The 20,204-nt window shown below is 46.6% G+C and overlaps 3 protein-coding genes across 3 annotated transcripts in view; 1 reads left to right on the top strand and 2 right to left on the bottom strand.

Moving 5' to 3' along the window:
- LOC135399274 (D-amino-acid oxidase-like) overlaps nt 1-20,204 on the top strand; it is a 75,049-nt gene that overhangs the window by 31,835 nt on the left and 23,010 nt on the right. The gene's annotated exons all lie outside the window — the stretch shown is intronic.
- Nucleotides 8,712-11,322, bottom strand: LOC135397664 (uncharacterized). Its single transcript, XM_064629273.1, has one exon. It carries the CDS (start codon nt 10,949-10,951, stop codon nt 8,774-8,776), a length of 2,178 nt encoding a protein of 725 aa, XP_064485343.1. The 5' UTR covers nt 10,952-11,322; the 3' UTR covers nt 8,712-8,773.
- On the bottom strand, nt 14,145-18,644 carry LOC135399267 (hexokinase-2-like). The gene is made up of 12 exons (XM_064631103.1): nt 18,114-18,644; nt 17,891-18,053; nt 17,691-17,827; nt 17,559-17,634; nt 17,372-17,511; nt 17,213-17,312; nt 16,374-16,459; nt 16,209-16,321; nt 15,984-16,139; nt 15,755-15,888; nt 15,565-15,698; nt 14,145-14,437 (listed from the first exon to the last, which is right to left on the bottom strand). Exons 1-12 carry the CDS (start codon nt 18,195-18,197, stop codon nt 14,327-14,329), a joined length of 1,434 nt encoding a protein of 477 aa, XP_064487173.1. The 5' UTR covers nt 18,198-18,644; the 3' UTR covers nt 14,145-14,326.

The raw sequence follows: 20,204 nt of genomic DNA, 5'->3' as shown, positions 1-20,204 counted from the left end.
GGATTCCAGAATTTACTACCTCCAGATGTTTTGTAAGACGCGTTGGAGGGACAGTCCGAGTAAAGAAACCGGACACTTCGACGCAACTATGGGTGTGTACTCCGGGTTGTTCTCGACCCCCTGCGGCGAGGCCAGGCATGGCATTTTTGGGTCGGTCGCACCGTTTACGGTAACCCGATGCCACATGTTTTTCGTCCAGAATCTTTTGGCTCCCAAATTCTGGGAATTGTCTCCAGACTTTGTCTTTTGGAAAGTGAAAAAATACTTATCGTTTTTTATGTTAAGTAGCCAGTCGTGTTTGGTGGCAGGGGCGTGGTGACCCTTTTTCCCGCCCAAGAAAAGAGGGATACCCCGTGAAATAAGTTTTGGAAGCCCCGTGTAACGAGGTTATATAAGGAGATAGTTGGAAGAAATTAGGAGTCCGGTAGTCGATTTGGGAAGGAGAAGAAAGACAACGCGAACGGGGTAGCAGCGGTTTTCCCGCCGGGGAAGTTTGGGAAGAGTGGCGGCGACACTAAGTTCTGTTTCAAGTATCGGTGTCGACGATCGGTTTGTAATATCGAATGCAGGTTGCTGCATAGAAAGTGGTTGATTGATGTGAAGTGTGCAAGAGTGTGTGCCACGGTGTGACGTCGAGGGAAACGCAGAAGACAAGCCGCCGCAACAAGAAGACGTCTCAGGCTCTTCGAAGTTTCTTCGGACTTCCCCACCCCTATACAGCTAAGTGATTTCTATGAGACTGGCGTTGTACAATTTTGTCAAGTAGTCTGAGTAGTGGTTTTGATTGTGAATGTAAGAAGCCGGGATACATTTTGTGCATTTTGGTTGGTGCCTGGGTGACGAGTGTGATTTTAGGTTCATTGAGCAGAGAGTATCGTTGGGAAAGTTTGTAGGATCGCAGAGGTGGAATGTTTTAGCGTGTGATATACCTTCATTTCGTGTTTGTCGTGAAGTACTCAGTAAAAGTGCAAGTTTCATTGTTTGTTGAAAATGAGTCTGGGCTCATTCACTACCGCACTGGCCACAGTCCCTCCACTAGCCGGGTCCGAATCTATACATTGATCACGGGTGTAGGTTTATTCCACTCATTCAGACTCGAACCCGTGACAGTGTCTTTACCCCCAATAATGGTGACGCTTTACGAACTGGCATGTACGTTGCGTTGGAAAGTAGCAAGAGAAGATTGGAAGAAGAATGCGGAAAGAGGTGAAAGCGCATTGTACTCATTACCAGACCTCAAACGTCCACGTAACCTTGAAACCGATTATCTCCCCACAATGAACATGACAGACGCCCGCAGGTGGGTTCATGGCGATGTTTTCCGCTCAAAAATGGCGGACTCAAGGGCTGGGCATGCGCGTACGCGTTGTCGGAAATGGTCCATTGTCCTTGTGAGCGCCGCGGCTAGTGCCCCACTGCTCTTCGGAGAGGAGGCGCCACGCGGACGCTTGTCAGACGCTGGGTTTCCAAGCAAACGTCGCGACCGTCCTCTGCTAGCAACTGCTGCATTTTCCGAAAGGTGCGTGGCCTGCCATCGTCCACCGAATGAAGCATGAATAGAGTAGGCCAGTTGTGTAGGAAGAATATGTGATTAAGTAAGCGTCCAACATTTCCCTTTACACGTGATCAGTAAAATTTAAACAATTCAGAAACATGGGAAGTAGAGGAGTATACGCAGAATTGTACCTGTATGATTGGTAGTGGTTTGAAAAAAAAAAAAAAAGCAGTCCTGCTTACTGGTAGTGCCATTGTGTCGTGACACATTGCCTTTGTGTTATGGATTAACTGGTACACTGCTGCGACCTCAGACAGAGCAAGGCTGGCAGATTTGTTTTCGACATGTGTCAGTACGGTTTCAGGTCGGTTCAGACTGCGAAAGCAGTGTGCCGGCTCAGTACCGTCGTCTACGTAACTGTGCGTGTGAAAAAAGCCGTGTTGTACGTAGTAATGAATACTTTTTTCGGTATCGGAGTGCGGATCGCGATACTTTTTTAAATCTGTATCGGAAAAGTATTTCCCTTAGAAATTTATGGTAACGAGGTCTCCGTATCGTTACCGACACCGATACTTTTTTAGTGCATGCCCCACCCTTTCTTCACCGACCATATTTCTTACTCTTATTCATTGTCACTGGTCCGCCAAGCGCTCGACACGAAGCATGACATGCTCCGTAACGGGAATTATACCAAACAATGTTGACTTTATTTCTTCGAATATGGAGGAAATAACCACGTCACACATATACTGTGGTATTGTTAACTTCAGATAGGTTTCCTTGGTCGTGGACTACACGGTATATACCTGACACTAACGCAATTGTCATATTGGCCTTTGTCAGCTGCCAGAGGGACCCCGCTATAGGAGACTTTGAGAAACAGCTAGTCAAGCAGTTAGTTAGCAGCTAGTAAAATCAAGCAAAGTGTCCGAGGTACATAATAAATATGTTGTCTTTTTACTGCAAAACTGTCTTTTCCCAATTTGCTACTGTACAAGTGGGTTCACGGTTCACTGTACACGGGAACGGTTGGGAACAGAAAGTAGCAGGACTACACCGCTTCATTAACGTGGACGCTATTTGCAAGTGCTCATCCATTTCTCCTTTCTCTCGCTAAAGGGAGTACCGGCCACTAAAAGCGTCAATGCAGACAACAGCAGTAAGCTATTAGCCACGCATTTCCTGATAAACGCGGTTTTATGTGAGATATAAAACGGAAGCGTTGAACCGGTTCGCGAACCGGTACGGGGCTTCGAACCAGTTTTCGAACCTGTTCGAGTTTTGGCGCGGTCGAACCGGAACTGAACCGGAACAAAATCCAAGTAACGCGAACCCGAACGGAACCCGTATTTGGTTCGACACCCTGATTTGAAACGTTGTATTATATATGTGTGTGTATGTGCGTCGACCCATAAATGTAACTGCACACGTTACTTGCAGACAGATAGTCGATTCTGTGAGTGGAGTTTTCAGCAGAAAAAAAAAGAAAAGAAAAATGTACCCCGAATTTGCACCGCACAGACATCATAGTTTTCACACAGCTACAGGTTACAGCTGCATACTCTTGTTTTTCAAAAGGCTGAAGTACAGTAAACGTACTTCCTATCTGATATCGGCCCACTACGAAATAATAACAATAAAAACAAACGTGTCTTTCTTCGCAAAATGTGTCAAGATGTATGACTTACTCGCCTTTCATGCGAAGAAGGGAAGTGTTTCTCTGAACTCGCTAGCTCTTTCATTTCTGCGATTGCTAGGTGCCTGAACACCTGTCAGCACTACAATTTCCCCCGCACTCGTAATACTTGTTAAAGAGCCCCGCTACATTTAAAAAAAATGCGAAGAAAGAATCCCAAAACTGAAACATAGTGCTGGGGACGAGAACGCACAATGCTCTCCCTAAACGATGCTGTTTCACACTTCACCATTCCTCAATCTGTTAGCACTTGGAAGGTACCTTAAAAGAAGGTAGAAATACCTACGCTTACCTTTGATGCACGAATTCTTTATCTGCTCTCGCAGAGCAGGGTGTACAGGTAGCCCTAATGCGTCCACGTGAACTGCACGGCAAGGAGAACCACATGGACACATCGTTCTCATTCGATGTGCGCTCATGTTTGACGAAATGTCCTTCATGATTGTATGCGTGGACAACGGTGTACACTTCCTCTCGTTATATGTACTAAGCGAACAACCGGATGCGTACGACCTTGCAAGCATACAAGAAGCCCACACGCTGTGTACACGTCTGTGCGATGAACCCCACCACTGAGAGCGCGACACCCGATTTTCAGAGGCAATGTGATTTTGTATTTACTTCTACATTAGATTACTTACTTTACGTTACTAGATAACTTAAGTTATCTAGTAATTACCTAAAGTACCTAAAGTAATTACTTTAGTTTACCTATATTACTGCCCTCCCCTTGCTGTTTCAGCGACATGTTATTCTGGCGCGGACGTAATGGCACTCGGGGATTTCGGCACGGGTTATTTCACCCTGGAGTATATCGAAGCGCAATATATTTTAGAATTTATATCGCCGATATTGCGTTTTGTCTCAGTTCACAATTTAGGCTGTAGTAGTCGTGGTGACTGGGTGCAGGGGCGTCGTTAGGTGGGGGACATGGCGCTGGTCGCACAAAAACGTAAAATTTCCGGAAATTTCAAATGATGTAAAAAAAAATCTTTTTCTATTTATTCTTTTGAGAAGCACAACATTTCCTTCAGTTCAAGGTGACATGCTCGAACAGAGTCGGAACGTAGCGCACTGCACGTCACTCTGAGTCGGGGTCACTCGGCAAGGAAGGAGTAGATGTATTGCAGGGGGAGTAAAATGTCTGTCTCAAAGGACTAAAATGAAGGATATAACTGCGATCAAAACTCTAAAAACAGAACTTCACCGCACAGCACGCTCTGCGCCAACCATTACCACGAATGACATACGTTATCACTTCTGATCCGAAAAGAAAGAGAAGGGTGTACGCCCTTTTTGTGTCAATTTGGATCGATATATGATTTGGATATGATTTAATTTCCGTACAGGCTGCTTTCGTTATTCATTTCCTCCTCGGTCAGTCAACGAGTGGAACCGTTTCACATACTTTAATAACTCATATAGACGTATGTTAACTGATTCCCCTCTGACAGTTTTAGGGTGACAGTTTCTGTTAGTGCATTGTAGTTCTATGTGTTATTATGCATTACGTGTATGTATTATTATGTGTATTCCTTGCATGTAACTTAAAATGTATTTTTGTATTCACCACCCTCCTATTGTAGTCTAATGGCTGATAGTATGCGTAAATAAAGAAAGAAAGAAAAAGAAAGAAATGGTAACTGACACAAAAAGGCGTACGCCTCCCTCTCTCTTCGAATCAGAAGCGATTGAAGGTTGTCCCGTCCGAGGCAGAAAACCGAACTGAAAGCCAAAGATAGCAGCTCGCCTCACGTTCGCGCGCAATGCGTAAACTCTGTTCGTCGTCGTCTGTACTGTAACTGTCTGTAACTGTAATAATGACCCCCCCCCCCCCCCAATGTTTTGCAACAGCTCCCTGTGTTTGGGATTCTGGATAAACCACAACCTACCAGGACAGCAGACGCCGCACAGGGCGTTAATAAAGTCACGTTTTAGTGACTTTTTAACCTCGGAAAACCGTGAGGTACCTTGCAGTACTTGCAGACTGCTCGCCTTTTGACTGGTGTCGACGATGCGCACATGGTAAACCGCATACAAGCGATACTATCCCGCGGACGAACCACTTCGCGGAAGTTAGCAGTACTCACGGAGCAACAACAACAACAACAACTTTATTTCGAGATGATGGAGGGGGAGTTTCATCGCCAGGGGCGATACTCTACCTCATTGCTGGTGGTGATGTGGGGAATGAAATAATGAGCCGAGCACGGAGCAAAATGCACAAGAACATAAGTAAAATCCGAAAGTGGCGACGGTGATCTCTTGACACTTGGCAGCGAGGCCAGTTATTGCTTTCTGGAAGCAAAAACAAAACCGAAACTGACAGTTCACAACGAGATTATACCGTAAAATAGATTGCGTCCGGAACGTTGACTTGTTTTTTTTTTCTTTTTAAGGAACAAAACAGACATCAAAATTTCTGAATTTTTGTCCTCGAACGTTTAAATATTTTCCGTTTATTACGCATTATGAAAGGCGCCTTGACGACGAACACAAGAAATTTCTCTGTACGCGGCGCAGGGACGCGCGCGTTCCCGCTCGACAGTGTGCCGACCACTCGTCGACGTGACGTAACAATTAAGAGTCAGCAAATCAGGACCGTGTTTTCAACGGCGGCAGCCAATCACGAACGTGCCTTCAGCGGTCGTGTCCATGAAGACTCACCACCGTCGTCTGCGAGTTGTGATTGAATTGGGAAAACTTGGAAATAAAGCGCGAAACGGTCTCGATCTTTCTCAAAAGGGATTTTCGAGAAAGCGTCTCGCACTTTTTGTCTAAATATTTAGTCTGTCTGCAGGTTCCAGGTGAGCTGCAATCATTTGCGAGTTCTTGAATTCGCAGAACGGTGAATCGCAGTAGCAGACGAATTCTGACTATGTATGTCCTCGTAGCGAAGGAGGGAGAGGCAGAGGCGCAGGGGCTTTCTCTATCTAGGTGGGTTCCCCTACGGTTTAGAGAGCCTCGTTTCAGAGAATTGCGTTTTAGAGAACAGGTCACGTTTTAGCGAGTTACGTTTTAGAGAAAAAGAGTCTCGCTTTAGCGAATACCGTTTTAGAGACTCCGGGGCACGTTTTAGGGAATGCCGTTTTAGAGAAAACATATTTCGGTTTTGGTATGCTAGCTTTGAAGAACATAAAAGATGAAAAGAGGAGGGAAGCACAGCAGAGATGAATATAGTTCGGGCTATTTGTTCGAGCGAAGACGAATTATTTTGCAACCGTCACTCCAGCAAGCATACATTTCTTACATAGTTTTATTACACATAAGACATCGTAATAACTAACTCCCTGTGCTCCCTAAGCGTATCAAGACTGAGTAGTTTGTATAGGTTGAGCTTATGTTGTGTGCTTGTGTTTGTCTTGCTTGCTTTCCCCATCATGGTATCCTCCCCGTAAGAATACAGGGTGTGTTATTTATTTTTGGATACGCATCACATCACAGCGCGTTCAGTTAAGAAAGAAAGAAAATCAATAATAATAATAATAATAATAATAATAATAATAATAATAATAATAATAATAATAACAATAAATAATAATAATAATCAAATAACAACACACGCTGTATATTGCTCACAGTGTAGAAAAACTAGCAAATAATATTTCATAAATTTCATTAACTTAAAAATTATTATTACTTAAAAATTAGTTAGGATGCAGCCATACATAAACCTCACCAACTAGCCAGACCTAAACACCATACATAAACACCGGCTTCTAAACTGAGCATACAAGAAAAGGGAAAAAAAATGCGTCGATGATTAGTGGGATGCGAAACCTAAACCAAAATTGTGGTGGATTTCGCTAAAGCGTTATTCTCTAAAACGGTTTTCGCTGAAACGTAACCTACGGCCATCTTCTCTAAAACGCTATTATCTAAAACGAGGCTCTCTAAAACGGGATCTCTAAAACGAGGTTCGCTAAAACGAGGCTCTCTAAAATGAACGGCTCCCATCTAGGTTATGTTGGCTCGACTCGCGCCGCTCTGCATCTCTGTATAGTGAAATGAGCAGTAAAAACGACACTGGTGACGTCATTACATTATTTTCGCGGTACGAACATACTCTGCCGACAAAGTTTGAAAGGTAATCGATCGGAAATAAGCGAAGGCCACACAGAGAGAGAGAGAGAAATTTTCCCCATATATATATATTTTTTAAAGGGGCAGTTGCTTTCTTTGGTGGTCAAAGGCCGTAGTTGAAAAAGGCAGTAGTTGACTGCGGGCCGAAAAATGTACCCGAAATGCATCATCGGAAATCGCCAACAGTAAGCCTTCATTAGGTAGTTTTCTGAACCACAATGACTGCTGCTAGGATATTTGATATAGTGACCAGATTTACCATCACTATAAACTAGAGTTTGATTACCGGAAACGTTAACTGCCCGAATTCCGCAGAACACGAAGGTAGAAACAGAAACAACAGTATACTTTCGTTCTCATTACCGGAAACGGAATTCAAGGGTGGTAGCGATAACGGAAACCGAATTCACCAATCCTCATTCCACTTCCTTTTAAATTTAATGGAAGTTAATGTATTCGATCCCCGACAAACTCTGCATTAAATACTTCCATTAAGTTCATTGTTCGGGCGCGTTAATAGGGGACTCCGGAGCGCATGGGGCACGCTCCTTTTTACTAAACGGGACATCTCGTTGTGCGGAGTGTGGCGCTCCCACGCTCCCTCCCACAAGTCTGAGACTGCTTCTCGCGTTCTCCTCTCCGGCGGCGTTTATGTTTATTCGCTCGGAGTAGAGTCACTGTACCGTACAGTGACTCTAGCTCGGAGCAGCTCCGAGCGCCTCCGAGCGAATAAATATAAACGCCCCGGTTCGACGGCTCTACCGGAAAACAGAGCAGTTTATTAGGAGAGTTTGGCTGTTGGGAGGAGCCTGTCTGAAAGCGCGCCTTTTGACGTCACACGATGGGCGGCGCCAAGGTCAGTGGCACCATTTTGGATCGGAGCTATCACCTCGAAATCTCCTATTCCGCCATTTTGGAGCAGAGGTAATCTCCACGTGCTACCGCGGCTCGCCTTTCCCCCCCCTCCAAGTGGGCGGAGCGATGATGGCTCTGACGTCACGGCGGCTCTCTATCTCCGGATGGCAAAAGATCACAGAATGGCCAAACTCCTCATAAACGGCTCTGCCGGAAAAGAACATTCAGTGACACCCAGAGGCGCTTTGCACACGCAATGTGCACCTCCGGAGCGAGAGTGACAAAGTGGACGGAGCGCGCTGTGTGTTCAGTAGCAAGGTCCCTTGGATTACACCGTTTACACCGTGTTGCTACAAGATCCAGGGTAATGATATCAAGGAAACAGAAACCGGTATTGAAAACGGAAACAGAAACCACAACCAAAAATTGTGTGGAAACAGAAACAGAAGGAAAAAAGTTGAGCTTTTTAGGTACCGAAAACTTAATTATTTTCGGTAACGAAATCTATAAAAAACGCTCCACCTTCCTGATTGAGTGGCAGGTTTAAACGAAAGAGCACACCGAAATTCACCCAACACTCTATGAACGAAACAATATAATTAATATCGGTACACGTCCACAAGTATAGCATCACTCTGCAAACATTATATTAAAACATCAGAGAGTTTAAGGTATGAAAAGATCTCCATAAGACAGTCCACGTGCAGTGTGTCAAACTGCACTTGTCCAGGTTCACTTCTCGCACACTGTAGCCTTTCCTTTATAATGCCAGTAATGAGCAAGTAATTTGATGTAATATATCGCTTGGTAGCATGAATGCGCTCCCTCGCTTCATCTTTTGACATGCCAGCAAACTTTGCAAGGTGTGAACTAAAGTTGCCACTGTGACAGACACGCTCAAATGATACAGCCAGGTTCCTGTCGGTCGAGTTCTTCAGGGCATACCGCAACGCTCCATTGAACGTTGCTTGATTACGACGTTGAATTTCCTCACACTTGAAAGCAATGTGGCCAGCAGCAGAAGGCACAAGTTGCAGTGTTCTCAGAGTGTGGTTCTCCAATAGGGCCGCGCTTATTTGTTCATTGTCTTGTTCCTCTTTCCTGAAGTAAGACAGAAAGGTCAATGCCTTGTTCATTTTCAGCATGTTACTGAAAGCAGCACGTGCACTTGGGTCGAAAGAGCATGTTCCCAGGGCAAGTTTAGACAACACACGGTTCTCCGCAACAGCGTCAAACAACACTTTCAGATGTGATGCTCGCAGACCCATCACTAAGTTCAGAGACTGAAGCGTGCGATTAACGTGAAGAAGTTCCGCGAGGTCACGCATTAACTGGTCCGTTACTGGGTCGGGTTCCACGCTGAGTTGCGTTACAGTTGTGTTGCTCTTGAGTGCCACGAAGAGTTCTTCAAATTCTTCAGAGGTTGAACTTGGACTCCAGTTGATTGTGATCTCCTTGAAGAAGTAATCGTTTGTCTTTAGCAGCGCTGACAAACGGGAACAAATTATTCCGTCGTAATATATCCGAACGCGGCCACCCATATCACGCATTGCATGCACCGAGGGCAAATGCCACGCATCGGAAGTGTCGAAATTGATGTTCCCAAGGTATATGTGGCAATATATGTGTGGCAATGCATGTGGAGCATCTGCTAAAGCTGTGAAAAGGGTCTTGATTTGCTCTTGTAGCAGTTTAGTATACTCAAGATGAACTTCTTTTAAGGAGGAACCTGTCCGCATAAAATTAGCCAAACACAGTGCTCTGTCATCATCGACGGAGCCGCAATAAAGCCTCAGCTCTTGAAGATTTACAATTCCCTGAGTGCAACCAAAGACAGACTCAACATTAACGTCACTGACAGAGAACTTGAGAAAAGTCAATGCACGGTGTTTCTTCAGTGCCTCCATGAAATCAGGTAGTTCAGATTCGTCAAAGCGACATGCAAGTTCCAATTTCTGCAGCTGTAACAATGGCTCCGCAGAAAGCGTCTCTGCAAGCTGACATAGCTCTGTGCTCCAGAGCTCAAACTTGCCAATGTAAAGGTCCTCCAGTTTTCTGTTATTCCGCAATACAGTAGTGAGGTGTGTTATAGAGCCGATATCCTCGATGTCAAGCTTGAGGTATCTGAGGTTTGTGCAGTCATGTAGATTATCTAAAAATTCTGTCCAAAAACTTTCGGCTTCTGGTATCAAAGTTGTGCCACTGATAGTACAGATAATCCCTAATTCATGGTCATCATTCATGTCTTGAAGTTCGAGCCTTTCAAGTAGCGACATGGTTCCACAGGCCAATGCAAGCTGACTCCCATGATGCTCATCAGGAAAGCATGAATACACGACAAGACTGTCGACACCCCTGCTCTCTGACAGTGCGTCATAATACAGAAACGCGTACTTGAATGTGCTTTCATGATGGTACACATTAACTGCACCAATGCACTCGTGATGCTTCAAAAGCCAGTGGAATAAAATGCAAGCTTCAAGGACGACCTCCTGACTAGATGGTTCACGGTGGAAAGGCTGACTACGTCTTAGTGACTGCAGGGTCAGGTGACCTGGGTTGTCTTCGATAAGCTCACAGCCAATGACACTCAATTTTTCGTTCCAGGGAGTGAAATTGGAAAAAATCCAACAGTCCGCATCACCGTCTGCTGTGCATGATGATGAAACGTTGATATCCCTTATCTTAAAATAAGCTTCCAAGTTAGTAAGATGCACGCGAATATTTACGCTGAAGTCTGAAGCTCCAATGCTCATTGCATATTTCTCGAAGAGGTTGACGAGGTGTTTGTGATAGCCCGTCGGAAATATTCCCTCTTCCATGATGAATATGTGTTACGCACACGTAAAACAAATTTGAGAACAATTTGCCACGGCACGGTCATATGATGCTGCACAACTGCACTGACGTGGACGAGGTGACAGAACCAACAGAATGATGTTCCGAAAGTCTTGCACTCGCGTTTGGAGCTCTATAATTGTACCCCGGTCTTGCGTGAGATTCCAAGTGCTATCATTGAAGGTATCGCAGTCTTTCAAGAATGGCAACATATCCCAACATGTGCGAATGCAAAGAAGCCAACCAACATAGTTAGCACACCGCTAACAGTCCCCCAGAAAAAATGCATTTAGGTTGGTACGACAACACACAACGACACAACACTTCCGACAGTTGTACACACAAACCACAAACGTCACGTTCTGCAGCAGCCCCGCCCCTCCCTAAAATGGCGCCGTTGTATGGTTTCTGTTTCATTATGACTGACTAGCGGCCTAGCGGCAGTTTCATATCTACGTGCAAAATTTGGAGCATGCAAGAGAGCTGTTGTAAAGGCGATGAAAGTGCATTTCGTTGATATTGGAGGGCGAGAGGGTGTGGACAACAGAGAAGTGGACGGAAAAAGATTCAAAATTTGTCCTGTCCACCTGGGTTGCGCGGTTCTCCGGAAAGAGGGAAAAGAAGCACGCGTATAGGCCGGGTGCTCTGGTTCACCAAGAAAGAGGGAAAAAGCACTGGTAAAGCTATGGTGTGACGTCACGTGCAAGCCATGTGGTGTAGCCAGAGGGGTGGGGTATGAGGTTCAATTCCCCCGACACCGAAAGCCTTTGGGAGAAGGAAAAAAAAAAAAAAATAGGGTGAAATAATAATCTACCTCCACCCACCCGTGGAAAGTTTCCATAGAACCCCTCCCGAAATATTTCTCTGGCTACGGTACTGCTATCTCACGCCTAAAAAGAAAGATAGACCCCCCACGCACACACACCTCTGAACCTCTGAAGCACCCACCTGCAGTAGTGTTTCCTGTGACCGCCAGAACTGCCTGGATACGTCGAGTCATTAACTTTATGAGATCTCTGGATTTTCTTGCACCGGATCTTCTTATGGTACCTCGCCAGTATAACGCAAACTAACACAGAACTGGAGCACGTCCACATCACGACGCTTGAGCTTGGGTGTACTGCAGGTTGCAGGGTCGCACCTCAGTCATGTGCCCCAAAGTGTGAGAGATATTTCTGTACATTCCACCGAAAGTGTTTAGAGCTATAGCTGCACACTGGTGGACGTACTGCAGAGAACGTGTACTTCACACGTTCACTGCACTTCCGTGCACACAGGCAATTCCCCAGTAGGCGTAGAATAATAATAAGAAAAAATCAGCTAGTAGCATAGTGTATAGTAGATGAGGCAGTTAAACATAGAAGGACAAACACAACACAAGCATCACAACGCTCAGTTGCATACTCCAATTGCACTTCTTCGAACTTATACTTCGAGTCCCCCCGTTGGTGCCTTTTCTTCAACTGCCATTATACAATTTTAGCTCAGAGTGTTGGACTTGCCACATTTTTGTCAGCTAGAACCGAGTGTGAGTAGGTAAATTTGTACCCGCACCCGCAGATGTGCCACTCGCGAACAGCGAGACTGACCCAATCAGAAAAGAGACCGATGTCACCCACAATGATGCGGTTAGTTCTGAGCGTGCCATGCGGTAATGTTCTCTTTCTAAAGTCTGCGTGGGAAAACGACTGGCATGGTAACAGCTATGCCCGCGATATTGTGAGATGATCACGAATGTTGGCGGATAGAGGAGAGTTGAACAAAAAAGAAAAAAGAGAGAAAGGTCACATGACCGTGGGATATGCGAAAAATTTTACTTTTGCGTTTACTTTGCATTACTTTGCTGTATTTTTGTCAATGAAAACTGGAGAAAATGAAGTTAGAGTGGCATAGGCACCGTTTAGTGGGTGCGGGTAATGCAGCTTTACCCGCACTATCCGCGGACGCATTGCGGGTACACCCGCAATTTAGGCCGCAACCCACAGCGACACCAAACTTTTTACCCGCAAATCGCGAAACTGCGCGGGTATCTGCGGGTACCCGTGGGTAAACCCGCACCCGCGCTTACCTCTATCTATGACCCACACAATTATCTATCCAAGACAGTTACACGAGCGCGCGAGCAAGGTCACGTCAGCGAAGGTACATACAATGCGACGTGTATAGGGACATGTATTGAACAAGACCTGGTAGAATGGTTACACGATTTGGCATATTCGTACACAACTCTATATACCTAATTAGGATCAAGTTACCCTAAACACAGGTTTCGTTCAGCAACCCTTTATGAGGAGGACACGTACCAGTCCTCATCACTCGTCCTATATCCTGTGGCTCCCTCAACGTACCGACAAGCCCCAGATCATCTTTCACTTCAGGCTCGGCCCAATGTCGTAGGTTACGGCTTACAGTGCTTGCTGAACTTCGAGAGTACTTACTTGCTCCACCTAAATACTTTCAATATTTTTTTTGCAGAAGAAGACGTGCACAGATGGAGAGAGGACAGCAGGAAGGAGTGGGCGATAAGGACAGTGATTTATCCAGACCCCCTACACCCCCAAATGTTCAGTGACACCCCCTAACTTTTTCAGCTGTGTACCCCCTGCAGGGGGTGCCATTGCGATTTCGGCTTTAGACACATGTCGTTAATGATATGTTATAATGACGTAACTATAATAATGACACCCCAATTTTTTCTAATACCCCTGGATAACACCCCTATTTTCTAACACCCCTATTCTGGATAGACCTCTCCAGGGGGCCGGGTTAGTGTGCGTCCTGGGCCGACTTCAAGGAGACCTGTGTCGACATTAGTCTGGAGAGCCTGCCGGGAAACCCAGGGAAAACTTCAGACAGGTAGGATTCGAACCACCACCTTCCAGTCTTAAGCACGACCTTGGCTACCACCAGACGCTACCACGGCACGCATGGCCCAATCGGCCATGCCGCTGGTCTTTCAAAAATGAGCGGCTGTAATTGAATTGCAATTTAATTACGTTTTATCTAGAACTTACAGGACAATTATCCTCTGCTCTGGTTTGAACGATTATGTCGTAAATTTCTGTCTGCCTGTATAGTACTGGAAATCGGAAAAGTCAGGCACTGTCCCTAGTTCCCTCTCGTGCCCACTTACGGATAGACAACACAGCCTACAAGCACTGCACCGTAACAACGAGGGGTTTCTCGTAAGTACATATATATTGCTGTGTACATCGAATGCATGGTTGCCTACGTCAGCCAGAACGAAAATCTCTTTTGAGTTCTCAATTGAAGTTGTGAGCAGAAGTGGATTGACCGGGTTCCTATCCAAGATCTGACCGCCCGGTGGACAAACAGTGGAAGGCATTTTGTTTGTCAGTTCATTGCTGTGCAGATGCCCGCCGTTGCGCTGCTCTCCTAAGCCTATCCGCCACTGCTGCCACAAGGCCTGCTCCCTTGCCACTGCCGTCTTCGGCCAACATCAGCTTGAACTGCACACAGGTGTCACATTAAAGAGAGAAAAGATCCCCGAAGACCTTTGCAAACGTCTTTAGTGCATGCCTGGGCGCTAATACATCCACCATTCATGCAAATGGAGCATTGGTTAGAATAACGGAGTTCCAAAGATCACGACAAAAAGAAGAGAGAGAGAGAGAGGCTTTTCCTTCTTTTCTTTTCAATTTTTTGCTGCAATCAGCAGCTGCTGGCATGACGTAGAAACAATAGATGTGACACTAGAAGCACCTGATCTGCTATATAGCAGTATAGCTATACAGCAAGTAGGTCAGCTTCTGCGCATCTCCCCCGTTTCCCTCTCTCCCTATTGACCGCGGAGCGACTTCATTGGTCCGTTTCTGAAATAAGGGGGTAGCAGCTCAACGTGTAACACACGTGGTTTCTTCTGTGGACCGACGCGTAGTACTCTGACGGTTTGCGTACCCCCTTATTGCTACCTTGTGATTGGACAGACACTTCCTCACGTGCACTCTTCAAGCTTAATCGTCCCTCGTGCGCAGAGACGAAGTGTCGTTACGCTTCGAATGAGCAAATTATGCATGCGACGTCAAGCCGCTTTTAGGAGGAGGAGGGTGGGTTGTCGGGCGTGCGCTCGCCGCTACTTTTGCGAGTGAACTGCGCTCGCGTGTAACGCAATACGCCAAAAATAAATCTTGATGACCATTCTCTGCCGAGAGAATTCTCTTCGTCGTCCTTTTAATGCGGGGCTGGAACTGGAATACGCTACGACAGTACGTCTCTGCGCATGAGAGAAAGAAAAGGTTGGTGGTGGCGGTGCTAGTGAAAGGGCACGCCGTTGTCAGCCTCACACAGTTTGGTGGGCAACTGACGCCCTGGGGGAATGTGCGTCCTGGGCCCACTTCTAAAGGAACTGTGCCGACATATGTCTGTAAGCGTTTGTCCACTCAGAAAGCAGCAATAAGAGGCATTCGCACATTGGCCACAACCAATGAAGCAACGTGGACCTCACGTGCAGTTGTTGTGGTGCCTCATTTGGGAGCGATCCAGTGAGACCGTTCTACGTACACGAGGGGGAAAGGGAAAAGCTGATGGGCTGCGCGAAAAGCCGACCTACTTTCACAGCGTATTACTTTGGTCTTACCGGTCTGTTTGGTGCCATGGTCGAGATATATTCCGTCATAAGCGTATGGAACCGTGGGTGGTGCTTGTAAACGGACCCGTCTATGGCTATGGTCACCGTCGGCTTTTGCATGCGCTCCAGGAGGACGGCGAGGCCTGCAGTACCCCGTCAGCTGGAATAAGGTCACGTATACCAGATAAACCAGACTTACAGATGGACACCAGTTGAGCTGCACGAGCAGATACCACTCCGCATACGTAGCGTGCGATGGCGATGTCGTCGTCCGACGCTTTGATGTAGCCCAGACGAGCGAAAATTTCTCGTGCCCGACTTTCCCCGTCGTCCCTTCGAGAAACATGAACACATGAACAGGACCTCCTGTGTGTCCAGTTCGACTTCTGTTGACTGCGAGCGTGTCGTGTTACATGGCGCTGACTTACCCTTCAAGCTGAGATATATCTGCCGATTTCAAGCTCCTCCCGGTGAGAATCGTTTCGGACGCGCGACCCTCAAACAGCATTTTCTCCCTCACTAGCTTCACCAAGACGATCCTCACCAGCTCGCCCAGATGTTTGCCCGAAAATAACTTTTCAAAACTGTAAACAAAGGTGAACCCTGTATTACACAGCTGACAATAGAAAACAGCGAAAGCGAAGAAATCTCACGTGAAAGAGTTTACTAGGAGAGAGTTCTCGTCGAGTGCCTTATCGAAGTCTGTCTTGATAAAGTTGAGGACGCCGTTATCACCGAATGCGCCCCACTCGATGTCAATCACCACCTGTAGGGGCTCGGTCAATGAGAACAAGCGGCATACGGGTCTAGTCGGTTACCTCGTCGGATTCTTCATCGCACCGCTCTCCTTCCCACTTTTCGATCCTGTCCAGCTTCTCCAGGTAGCAGGCGTTGCTCCCGGTGCCTGCATGCATACACCGTCAAACGTGGTACCTTTGTACCAGAAGCTTTGAGGTGATAGCCTCTTCGGGGGCCATCAAGGTGAACCCTGACACTGCCAAACCAAAACGTACGGGTGGATGTGTGTACCCGAGCCGTTTCGGCGGGGGCACGAGAGGGGTACCTTCACAAGAGGGAGCGCCGGACGGCAGGGTCCAGTGAGAGCCGAGATAATTTTTACTGTAGAATTTAGAATGCAAGTTTTCTCAATTCACTTTTTTTTCTTGCTTAGAAGTTTTCTGTTATGCTTTGAGGTGCAGAACATTTATGCAATAGAATGAATTACTTGTCACCCGTGCATTACCTAAAGATGGGCAGCACATATTCACATAAGCACAAAAACTGCACGCTTAATTTTTTTTATGGCTACTGTGCAGTCTTTATAGAGACATGAAATAAGGTTAAAATTTGGGCGGGTTGGTATGACATCTTTTAAAATGGATAAAATACCCCAGTGCGAAGGTAAAACAATGGGACGAGACGAACGTGCATCGTCCCTTTGTCTGTGTTCGTCTCGTCCCATTGTTTTACCTTCGCACTGGGGTATTTTATCCATTTTAAAAGATTTATAGAGACGATGTTTCTGGTGGAAGGGGCTTCAGGGCCATCCTATTCAAGGCAGAAGTTGGCCTCGGGGTGGCCCTGCTATGTACCGTCCAGGGATCTTTTTTTCGCAAAGCAGTTTGCCTACAAAAAGTCTATGTCTTTTTGTACGCACCGAGTATCAAGCCGATCGCGCAGTTAGGGTCTAGGAAGGCTCCTTTGACCAATGTTCCCGTTGCGTCGTTCACAATGGCGACGATATCGATGTTCAAGTCCTGCGATAAGACAGGTGCTGGTTATCTCGGTGTCCACGATCCCCCCTGGGGTCTCTTACGCCTCTCCTCGCGACGGCTTCCTTGAGCATGAGCACCACGTCCTTTCCGACGACTCCCGAACAATTGTAGTTGGTCGTCCACGTGACTAAGAGTCCAACGTCGAGGGCCTTCTGAGTCATGGGAAACGAGAAGCAAAAGCCTGCGTCCTATGTAGCCTAACCACCGTATGCACACTTTAATATCTACCTAGTGGAAGTTCCTTGGCGAGCAGTTCGTTCTCTTGCAAGAAAACGTGGATGCATTCTGCTAGGTAGTCAAATAACTGCAACACAATCCAACACTTCATACGCGATTCATATATTCATGTGCTGTACACACCTTTTCGCCCTGACCGAGACGAACGGCTTCCGGTACGGTGTAGTACTTTACTTTAAACTGTGGTTCCGCGTCGAGCAAGATATGCATCACACGAACGTTTGTGGGACCAAGGTCCAGTGCCAGAAATTCGCCCTTCTCTGCTCTCGAATATAACCACACTGATGTTTCTCTACTCCGCTATATAATATGTCATCTTTTACCTGTGCCGTTGGGAAGTTCTGGCAAGTAGGTAAGCTCCATCTGTAGAGAAGACACCCTCTTGGGATTCTTCTGGAGACCCAGTTCAAGTTCATTTTTGAAGATGTCTCGAATTTTCGTTATCTTTTGCGCCGACAGCAACAGCGGACTGAGAATATTTTCCACCTATACGGCAGCATGCTGTACTTGATATGGTGAAGGTAACATAGCATGAACGACACCTACCGTGCGTTGCTTTCCGGGATCCTCCAGCGAGAGTTGAGGGAAGTAAGACATGCCTGGGCGCCTGTGCGTATGAAAACCACGCATTTGCTTCGTACTATCTTCTCGAGTGGTGCCACAGTACGTAGATAAGGTACGAAGTAGCGATAGCGATAATCAGATGCGTGTATAACCCACTTTCACAACGATGCCAACCTTGTAGAGCTGAAACGCTGTACCCAATGAAGCTCACGACACATGCAGGCTTCCTGAAACACTTCCAACCATTGTTCCTCTCCTACGTCTTGGGAGAGAAGTCACACACCCAACTGAGGACCGTATGCAGCCACACGTCCACTGCGTATACGCATTTCCATCATAGCCCCATGGAGACCAGCCTTGGCACGATTTCTGTTTGTTCTTTGCTGTTTCTTGGCTACACTGCGACGTAAGGGTCGGTGCTAATCATTTGCAGCACTTGCCACGGCACATATCTCGGCTTTGCCTTACCCACCGCCCCCGCCAGACGTCAAGTGGTGTGCGGAGCTTCGGGAAAGGCTTGGCGACGGCGGAGTGAGCGACGCGCTAAGGTGATGACGTCGTCTACCTACTTCGGAGTGTCGCTTAAAAGTTTATTTTTCGGAGTATACGTCAGAAATGCGTGACACTTTAATAACGGTTGCATTATCGAGGCCAGTATTAGAACGTATTCAGAGGAGCGACATTCCCCCTCAGCGAAAGAGGTGCAAAACGTCATAGCTTTCCGCTCTCATTTGAGCGTGAGCGCTCAACGCCATATTTTTTTGTGCTTTTCTAACAATGGGGTTCAGCCACAAGATATTCCGTAGCAGACGACAGCTCCAATGGTGTCGTCTGCTATATGCGTAGCACGTCACTCGCGATATTCCGGCGCTGTGCCAATGAGATGACCTCTGCCCCATGTGCAGTTTGTTGCTGTTACTTCCACTAGAATATTCCGTAGGGACCGATGGCGCAGATGTGAATACTCGGTCAGAGGACGAAGCTGGTTGTTTGGTGGCGTCTCATTGTCAAGCGACCACCTGCCTGCCCACGGCATGCTAGCTGTTTAGGGGGATCGTGCGTCCTGGTCCGACTTCACGGGGAACTATGCCGATATTTGCCTAACAGCGTCCGAGGAAAACGGAAACCATAGCCAGATAGTATACAACAGGTGACTGAACCGATATGAACCAGAGTCACCTCCATGTCTCAGGGCGGAATGCGCGGCTGTCTTGAACCATTCAGCAACGAATATCTCGTTTCATGCAGGTCAAACGTGACGTAGCCCGGCGCGGCCGAAGCGCTGTAGCAGCAGCAGAAGAAGAAGAATTTTCGGCGGCCGATAAGAGCTTACGGGTGCTCCCCAAGCAGGGCCTGCTGACGTCATGCGAGGAGATGGGGCATTGTTTTGGGCAATGGCTATCTTTTGTAAATTTGATTGCCCAGTGACAACGAACTGGACAGCGTAAATATTGTACATGTGGCGGTCCTGATAGAATACCGGATGAATCAACCAAAGAGGGTGTTCCTTTAAACCTTCCTTGTTCCTTTAAACCCCGTGTCGCGCTCAAGCGAATAATACTCGGCATCAATGGATTTGGCATGAAGTGGTAAATTTATGAGTAAAGTAAAAAAAAAATATATATATATATATGTACATACCGGGTTGGTTTCCGTGTAAAAAAAATAAAAATAAAAATATAAAAGGAAAAGAACAAGGTTGCGGAAAGTGAGGCGAACGAACCAGTGGCGTAGTCAGAGCTAAAATGTGTGTGTGTGTGTGGAGGGGATTTCGGGGGCTCAAACATGTTAATATACCTCTCCCTGTTTGTAAACAGATGACGTCATAGTGTTCGACAGTTTTTTTTTTTTTTTTTTCACGGAAGACAACCAGTTCTTTTTTTTTTTTTTTTACTTCACTCATAAATTTACCACTTCATTCCAAATCCTCTGATGACGCGCATTTTTCGCTCGAGCGCGGCACGGGAAGCGTTCCGAGGCCCCCGAGTACAACGCACAGCAGGACGACCGTGAAGCGTGACAAATCAGACAAATGCCTTAGGAGGCATCTGCTACCAACGAAAAATGAAGTTC

Source organism: Ornithodoros turicata, chromosome 6 (assembly GCF_037126465.1).
Source record: "Ornithodoros turicata isolate Travis chromosome 6, ASM3712646v1, whole genome shotgun sequence".
Classification (NCBI taxonomy): Eukaryota; Metazoa; Arthropoda; class Arachnida; order Ixodida; family Argasidae; genus Ornithodoros; species Ornithodoros turicata.
This window is presented reverse-complemented; position numbering and strand designations above follow the sequence as displayed.